The sequence below is a fragment of the Salvia hispanica genome, chromosome 6, assembly GCF_023119035.1.
Source record: "Salvia hispanica cultivar TCC Black 2014 chromosome 6, UniMelb_Shisp_WGS_1.0, whole genome shotgun sequence".
Lineage (NCBI taxonomy): Eukaryota > Viridiplantae > Streptophyta > Magnoliopsida > Lamiales > Lamiaceae > Salvia > Salvia hispanica.
This window is the reverse complement of record NC_062970.1, coordinates 45,010,217-45,020,302: the sequence shown is the minus strand read 5'-3', so window position 1 is coordinate 45,020,302 and position 10,086 is coordinate 45,010,217. Positions and strand designations below refer to the sequence as shown.

Sequence of the window (10,086 nt, the reverse complement as noted above, 5' to 3'; positions counted from 1 at the left end):
TCAAAATCAACAAAAGATTGCTGCAACTCTACGGCAACTCAATCTGATTCAGTCTTACTGATTGCTGCTCCGGAAAAGATTGGTTATAATATTTATAAGAATTACGAATTTGTTTTTATAATTGTATGCCACGATTAAGACTGGCATGGGTAATTCGCTCATAAAGTTTATGATTTTATAGACCATTTTTAAAATTTCATGGAAAAAAAAAGATTTTGGCATTGCCCCTTTATTAAACTAGTTTACTTTTTGAACTAAATACTGATAGGTTTATTTGATTAAATAGTTTAAATTAATTAAAGATTAATTAAGAATAACTTTATTCATACTTTATTACTCTAACTCTGTTTCATTTGATGAATTTGTTTTCCAAATTATTGATGATTCTAATGTTATTTGGAAAAATATCTTGATAGTATATACACCCTGGTTTCAACAATAGTGGCGTCATTTTATCATTTCTTCACTTTTACTTTACTTCTCTCTTGCTTTATCCATATTTTTTTGGTTTGAATTCGTGACCTCAAGGTCACCATAGCTCAGCACTGTCACGCTGCGACCCGTTGGTTCTTCCTTACTTTATTCTTTTTTCATCTCTCTATCTTTTTATTTCTTACTTTATTTTTTCTTTACATAACTCATTTAACACAATTTCTTTTAAATTGTGTACCGAAAAGAAGCGTCTCCACTACCATGGTACAGAGGGAATAGTATTCATGAGAAAAAATTTAGATACAATTTCTAATGACGTGTCTTTTTTTAAAAATATGGATACTCTGTCGAATATTTATACAAGAAACTACGTTCATTGCCTTTTTGAACCAAATCTTGCATATATATAATGATTTTATTGGAGGTTCACTTAAAAATATGGTTAAATAACATGTGATTAACATAAAATTTAATCATTTTACGAATAAGGATATATTGAAATAAAAATTAATAGTATTATAATATAACGTCACTGTCACAACTAAAAATATTACAAGAATATAATAAACTCCTCCCGCATTAGGAGTAACACTTTGACCGAACACGAGTTTTAAGAAATTTAAAGAAAAGTTGGTTGAAAAAGTTAGTGGAATGTGGGACCCACTTTTTATATTGGTTTTATAATAAAATATGAGTGAAATGAGTTAGTGAAATGTAGGACCTACTTACCATTTATGATAAAAATGAAGTGATACTCTTAATTGGGGACGGACCAATATGAAAATTAGTAACACTTATTCGGGGACGACGGAGGGAGTATATGTTTTCCTAATAAAAACGTAACGTCTAAACATTGTGAATCCTCATATTTTTGAGCGAGAGAAAGCTTGGGATATTACAGACGATGTTGGAAGAATAAAAGGGAGATCGGTGAAGAAGACCACATCTCACAATACGCCTAGTGTTCACAGAGTAGGTAAATAGTTTGTTATATATATTCACCGTAAACAACAAGTCACCATTTGCAGAAACTTTGAGTGGAAAAACAACTTCACAAATATCTGGTCGGATAACAAATGCATTTACCCAAGAATTTGCATCCCCGTAGTTGTTCATCCTCTAGATTATAATAAAACGAGTTACTACCTCTGTCCCTGAAAATTTGATACATATTGCCATTTTGGTCCGTCCCTAAAAATTTGATACACTTCACTTTTACCATTTTTGGTAGTGGACCCCATATTCCACTAACTCATTCCTACTCACATTTTATTATAAAACTAATACTCCCTCCGTCCGCGAATAGGAGTCCCGGTTGGCGATTTTCATCTGTCCGCCATTAGGAGTCCCGGTTAGACATTTTATCTTGGGAGTATAAAAAATGATCTCATTGTTCCCTTAATTTAGAAGCTGCAATTAATTTTAATCCACTTTGATTGCAATTTCTCACTCTCTCTCTTGATGTTAGATTTCATTATTCCAAAGAATAAAGCAAATAATAATATAAATGGGTCCCACATTCCACTATCACACACTTTAATTATTACACTCAAACTTTTCTTAAAACTCACACCCAACTCAACCGGGACTCCTATTCGCGGACGGAGGGAGTACTTTAAAAGTAGGACCCACATCCCACCAACATTTTCAACTCACTTTCCATTACATTTCTTAAAACCCGTGTCGGATCAAAGTGTAGCAAATTTTGAGGGACGGAGGTAGTACTATAATATCACATAAACATAGCCGACTCTCCAAAACACATAACCGATATTCCCCATTCATATATAATAGATATCTATGATTATTACTATAATAACGAGGAGGTAGGGAATAACTGGTGAATAATTCAGTTTCAAGATCAAAGCAACAAATCAAGGGATTTCCCTCCGGATCAGATGTCAACCAGTGAGGATTTCCATTCAGAAATACAGCATTTTCCCGGGGAAATCTAGGGCGGCCTATTGCCGCTCCAATGCTTCTCCACGACCCTCCTCCTCTTCCTAGAATGTATACGTAACACGATGCACAATAATCGCCACATAAAATCTTGTACTGCCCACTTAATTTGCTAACTCCAAATCCATATACGCAGCAATGTGTAGGCCGACATGGGAGCTCGATATATTCACTTGTAATTGGATTGCATATACGAGAATTTCATTCAATTTTTCCCATCCATCCCGCACCAAGAGCAAACCATTAATTGAACCAACTACTGAACGTTCACAAGCAGTAGTTGAATCTTGTTTGTGAGGAGGAGGCAAGCTAAACTGTGTAAGAATATTTATTTATTCCTACCAATCTATATCTTTAACAAAACGAACAACTTTATCTAAAGAAATTTGCATATTTATCTAATGAATCTAATTAAGATTCGGTCGAAATCCAAATAATTGCATGATTCGGCATGAGTAGGCTATGGTAAAAACTAAAAAGAATGAGTTGGGCTTTCATATGGAAAATTATTTAGCCCAATTTCGGTTCAGTCTCAATCACACGATCAACGACTCCTCCCTGTCCGCGAATAGGAGTCTCATTTCTTTTTAACGAAATATTTAGAGACGTGGATTAGAAGAATGATAGCGGAATATGGGCTCCACTTTATATATATATTTATTTTATTTAAGTATTTAAGTGGAATTAGTCAGTGGAATATGGGGCATCTTTCTTATTTATAGTAGTAGTTATTATGAACCAGAACTTCTATTTATGGACGGATCAAAATAAAAAAATAGGACTTCTATTCATGAACGAAGGGAGTACTACTAGTTACACATCTGTTCGATCATGGCTTATTTTATTTTCTTCACATTAATTTTTTATGAAATGAGAAACAATAGCATTATATGGAGTTTAAAAACAACAAATGTAACCAAACATAAAATTAAATAAGTTTCAATATCAACCAATGTGCACACAAATTTACGATAAGATGAAAAAATGGTAAACGTAAAATTAATCATTTAGTAAATAACGATCTAATAAAAAATTGTACCAGAATCTTTGAAAATATAAATATCTATACATGTTGATTAACAAACACTTAACGATTGAACATTAGGAATCCCCATAGCTGTGAGCGAGAGAAAGCTTGGGATATAAGTGATGATGTTGGATAAATAAGTTTTATATAGGCGAAGATGAGCATTTTTCACATAACGCTCGGTGTTTTTGGAGTAGATATATAGTTGATCATTTTCAGGCGGAAAACAACAAGTCACCATTTGCAAAAACTTTGAGCGGGAAAATAATTCCATGGATATCACTAACCGTGTATGCCTTTACCCAAGAATTCGCATCCCCGTAGGTGTCCATCTTCCAGATAACAGTGTGACCACGTCGTAATTTATCGCATAAACATAACCGACCATCCAAGACACATAGCCGATATTCGCCATTCAAATATAACAAGTATCCATCATCATAATTAGTAATGTGATCTCGAGGAGGAAGAAAAAAGCTGGTAAACAACTCGGTTTCAAGATCAAAGCAACAAACCAAGGGAATTCCATTCTCCTTATAATCAATTGTCAACCAGTGAAGATTTCCATTGAAAAATACTGCATTTTCCCACGGCAGTCGAGGGCGGCCTATTGCCGCAGCAATGCTTCTCCAACACCCTCCTTCTCTTCCTAGAGTGTATACATGAGCGCCACATAAAATCTTGTATTGTCCACTTAATTTGCTCACGCCAAATCCAAATATGTGGCTAGTCATATACGGAAGAGGGAGCTTGATATATTCACTTGTAATTGGATTGCATACGAAAAGCCTAGCATCAGTTCCATTCCAAACCAAAATCAAACCATTAGCTGAACCAACTACGACACAAAGGAGACTAGTAGTTGAATCTTCTTTGAGAGGAGGAAAGCTGAAGTGGCAAAGTGGCTTGTAGGCCTCGTCGCAGACTGCAAACCCGATGTCTCGATGAACAAAAGCCAGGCCTGGTTGCGGAGTATACCACATCTCAAAGTCGCCACCTTTTATCAAATTGCGCCATGATTTGCAAACACAATTGCACTTCATAATGCATTTAATCGGAAGTCTTCTAAAGATCTCTCTCGTCATCTCTTGCGGTAGATTTGTCAACAAATCTTGCTCATGCAGCAATCTTTTACTCCTCCTTCTGAGGGCAGTTGTGGAGATCTTCATCCATACATAACTGCAGTAGGGAAGCTACGTAAGAACATTTGTTTCCACTTACCAATCTACATTATCAGACTAAAATACTAAGTGCATTATTATCCGAGCTACATTATTAGGCTAAAAATCTACATTATTGGATGACACGTTGCATTAATCTAACTGTTAGATCACAAGAGCCAATGAACGACAAGTATTTTGTGTTTTATAAATATTTAGTGTAAGGACATGAATACATCCCCAATCTATATCTATAACAAAAAATTGAAAACAAATTAAATCATTTATCTAATGAATCAAGACATAACATAAACAACCAGTCAATTTAGTTGGGGGATTCAGCACAAATAAACAAATTTAACAAGACATAAATGAAGAACCCAAAAAAAGACTATTTTAACAAAAAAAAATAGAAAATTGCTCGAAATTCATCAGCACTTACCTAATTAATTTTCGAAATCGGCAAAAGAATTGCTCGAATTCAGCAAACTTAGCACTCATGACCTAATTAAGATTCGGTAGAGAGAATAAGAAGTTGGGATATTCATAAGGATTAGACTATTGTATTTATAATCCGAAATTAGTTGGGCTTTCATATGAGTTAACATGTTTGTTTATAATCCGAAATTAGTTGGGCTTTCATATGAGTTAACATGTTTGTTGGGTTACTCGTACACGTACGGGCTTGATCCAAAATAGATAATATTAAACTAATATCCGGTCGACAATTCTAATATTAATGATATATTGGAAATAAAGCGCAGTGTTTGTGGAATAAATAAATATAAATAGTTTGATAAAAAAAAGTAGAGTTTTTGAAACTGACAATTGTATATTTTAGAATCGAAACACAGGAGGTGAAGCAATAAATTTAATAATACTCCCACCGTCCCACTTTAGGAGTCCAGGTCACTTTTGCACACACGTTTTGTAAAAATTATAATAAATAGTTAAAATAAAGAAATGGTAAAATTAGAGAGAGAATAATGCTGAGTAGAGTCTTAACAACATTATTCTCTCTTATTTTTACCATTTCTCCACTTTAACTATTTATTATGATTTTTACAAAATGGGTGTGCAAAAGTTACCGGGACTCCTAAATTGGGCCGGAAGGAATAGTAAATTAATCAAGTTTATTGAATAATACTCTTCATAGAAAATAGTCTCCTTCTGTCATTTTGAAATGTGTACAAAAAATAGTGGTATTTCTCATAATGAAAAGTTTCTATCATACTTTATTCACATTTAATTTCTGACATCTCTCTTATATTAATTCACTTTTCTTCAATCTCCCTTTCTTTATTAAATTCTCTTAAAACTCGTGTTATCCACGTATAAGACTATTTTTATGGTATAAGAGAGTAGTAAACTATTAATTTATGCTGAATTAGAATGCAAATTAAATTAAGCACGAACTAATAGATGATTATATCCACAGTTAAAAAATATCTCCATTTTCGGTTCATCCACCAAAACTTATCTCTATCTAGACAGTAAATTTCTCTTTTAATGAGATGTGTCATATTTTTGTACTAATAATATTCTGACTATTTTTCATTCAATTTTACATTATAACATATATTGTCCCCTGTCAAAACATGAATTTATCTTTTAATGAGATGTGTTTATTGAATTAAATTGTACTGTAAATAGTAAAAGATAAATAAAGAATAAAGTAGAAGAGAGATAAAGTAGTGTACTTAATAGGAATCTATACATGTAGCTTAATAAAAAATTAATGACTGAACATCGCTAATCCCCATAGCTGTAAACGAGAGAAAGCTTGGGAAATAGGTGATGATGTTGGAAAAATAATACTTAGATCGCCGAAGATAAGCATTTCTCACAAGACTATCGCTGTTTTTGGAGTGGATATATAGTCGACCATTTCTACACTCGATAAATAACAAGTTACCATTTGCAAAAACTTTGAGCGGTAAAATAGCGTCATGGATATGACTGATGGTATATACATTTATCCAAGAATTCGCATCCCTGTAGTTGTTCATCTGCCAGATTACAACACTGCGATGAAAAATATCGCATAAACATAGCTGACCCTCCAAAACACATAGCCGATATTCGCCAATTTTGTATAGCCAGAATCTATCATCATAATTAATGTGTTCACAGGGAGGGACAGAAAAGCTAGTAAAGAGCTCGGTTTCAAGATCCAAGCAACAAACCAAGGGACTCCCCTTCGGATCCCATGTCAACCAGTGAAGATTTCCATTTAAAAATGCAGCATTTTCCGGAGGTAGTCTAGGGCTGCCTATTGCGGTTCCAATGCTCCTCCACGACCCTACTCCTCTTCCTAGAGTGTATACATGACATGATCCATATTTATCGCTACACAAAATCTTGTATTGCCCACTTAATTTGCTCACGCCAAATCCAAATATGCAGCTACGTATAGGCTGACGAGGGAGCTCGATATATTCACTTGTGATTGGATTGCATACGCAAAAACTAACAACACTGCCATACTGCACCAAAATCAAACCATTAACTGAACCAACTACTGTACGAGATAAATCTTGATTCTGAGGGGGGCGAAAGTCGAACTGGCAAAGTGGCTTGCAGCCTTCATCGCAAACTACATACCCCGTTTCTCGATGAACGAAAGCCAGGCCTGGTTGTGGAGTATACTCCAACGCAAAGTCACCCCCTTCAATCAGACTGCGCCATGATTTACAAACACACTTGCACCTCATAATGCGTATAATCGGAAGTCTTCCCAAGATCTTTCTAATGATATCTTGTGGTATATTTGTCAAAAAGCCTTCCTTCTGCAGCAATATTCTTTTACTTCTTCTCACGGCAGTAGGGGCGCTTTTATTCATCATCCTATACTAATGTTTAGTAACCTTCATCAATTTATATCTATAAAAAAAAGAACAACTTTTTCTCAAGAAATTTAATCAATTATCTATTGAATCAACACATTACATAAACAAGCAGTCATTTAAGTAAGGGGATTCAGCACAAATAAACAAATATAAGAATAAGAGTTGTCACAACATAAATGAAGAACTATTAGTAATCAATATAAAAAGACAAGTAAATTGAAATAGTAGTCGAATTGATCGAAATTCATCAGCACCTACCTAATTAATTCTCGAAATTTAAATCCTGCAAATTAAATAATTGCTCGAATTCAGCTAACTCAGCTAGCGATCTGTCGAAATCGAAATAATAATTGCTTGATTCGGTAGAGAGTGAAGAATGAGTTGCGCATTTTATATGGAAAAATTAGGGTATTTAAATATTTATAATCCAAAATGAGTTGGGCTTTCATATGAAAAAGCTATTTAGCCCAATTTTTAGTTAAATGATATAACACCAAAAATGAGTTTTAGTATACAAAACTTATCTAATCCCATGTCAAATCTAATTTATTTTTGGATTTTTTCTATGGAATAATACTACTACTAGTTATGGTGCTGCCGCAAAAAATTTATGACATATTCAAAAATTGTGTAAAGTTTGAATTTAATGGTTAGAGCAAAACTAATTTCTAATGTGATGTATATAAAAATGGGTTTGAGGTTCATGTTATTAATTGAAGATTGTGTAGACAATGATGCTGGAAATCGTTGAAGATCATCATATTTCACCAAATTAAACGCACTACGTTTTTTGAGTAGATAAATAATATATTATTGGTATTGACTGTAAACAACAAGTAATTATATGCAAAAACTTTGAGCACTCATGTGTAAATTAAAGCATGATCGATGTTCATATTATTTTATAAACACAGCAAATTTATTATTGTCCCTAATATTCAATTACCATGGAAACATACAGTGACAATTGTATATTTTGGGATCGAACAAGAGGTGGTAAAACAATAAATTTGAATAATAGAAAATTAATTATGCTAAATTAGAATGCAAAATAAATTAAGCACAAAAGTAGGTCAATCACATAAAAAGACATTGCTTTGATGTATCAAACTATGACCACTCTTTCCACAAATTCAATAGCCACAACACTCTGGCAGTACTAACCATACTCTTATATTAGATTCATAGCTAGTTGAACACAAAGCCACAAAATTCTTATCAGCAAATTAACAATCATATGAATGCATAGAAGCATAGTAAATACTTCCTTTGTCCCAAGATAAACGACTCACATTCTTTTTTGGGACGTCCCAAGATAAGTGAGGCATTTCGTTTTTTGGAATTCTCTCTACTTTATTAACTCTCTTGTTTTATTCACTTTCCACTTTACTAACAAAACCTCATTTTCTTAAATTCCGTGCCAAAAAGTTTGTGTTCACTTATCTTGGGACGGAGGGAGTATTACTCTCTACCCCACAAGAGTGTACACGGTTAGTTGTGCACGAATTTTAATGCACAATTAGTAAAGTATGCGATACATAAAGAAAAAGAAAGTAATAAAGAAATTATTAATGGAGAATTGATCTCAACTCAATAGTTTTCAAAATTAAAAAATTGCATACTCTTGTGAAACTTAGTTAAAAAGAATAGTGCGTACTCTTATAGGATGCAGAAAGTATTGTAAGTACTACTCCCTTCATTAACACAAACAAGAACGCATATCCATAATTAGTAGATAGAAATACTAACTATATCCACGAAAAATGTTTCTCTTTCTAATAAGACGTGTCTCATTACTAATAATATTTCTCACTATTTCTTTCTATTTTTATTATTTTATAAATTTTAAAACTAGAATTCTCCTGTAAAAAATTAATTTTCTTGTACAAAAGTACTAATACCCATATCTTACTCCAATTAGTGAGGGTCTTCTCCACAAGAAACAAAAAAGTCAATAGAGATGCATCATATGCATGAGTTAGCTCAACCATCCTTTAAATTTATATTTATTTATCATTAAAAAAAAAGTCAACGAAGATAAAAATAAAAAAATAGAGTATCAATCAAAGAAAAAAGTCAAAAACAAACAAAGCTTCACACCTTGTTCCTCACCATCACAGGAACACCTTGTCCTAACTTGAACACCAAGAGGCAAAACAACGTTAGGACAAGCGCGAACGGCCGGCCTCCAACGAGGCCGGCCAGAGCGACGAGACAGAGCATCATGTTCGATCTCCGAGCCGCCACAGGCTCGGAGATCTCGCTGCAGCCATTGCCATCCGATTCCTCGATCAATTCTCGATCAGAGCAAACCGAGCCGCCCCCGTCTCCTTCTCCTTCTCTTTCTCCGTTGTCGGAAGCCGACGATGACGCGCTTCCGTTAACGTCGATCATCGCCTCGCCCTCCTCGTCGCAAGCAATGCCGAAATCATGATCCCTTTTCCCGCTCCTGAGCTTCTTCGGCACGATTTTCCTCATCTTCGATTTGATCTTCGCCTTCCTCGATTTCCTCTTGGCGGAGGCGGAGGCGATCTCCATCTCCGGCGGAATCTCCGGTGGAATCTTAACCAATCGGGAAATTCGGGAGCTCTTCACCTTCTTCCATGGGAAAGGCATCGTTGCAGGCGAAATCGATCGGATTTGGATTCCGAATTTTTAT

The 10,086-nt window shown here is 34.4% G+C and overlaps 1 protein-coding gene across 1 annotated transcript; it reads right to left on the bottom strand.

The window, feature by feature from the left end:
- Positions 1 to 3,633: 3,633 nt before the first annotated feature.
- On the bottom strand, positions 3,634 to 4,503 carry LOC125195483 (putative F-box protein At1g33530). Its single transcript, XM_048093628.1, has one exon. It carries the CDS (start codon positions 4,501 to 4,503, stop codon positions 3,634 to 3,636), a length of 870 nt encoding a protein of 289 aa, XP_047949585.1.
- Positions 4,504 to 10,086: the final 5,583 nt, after the last annotated feature.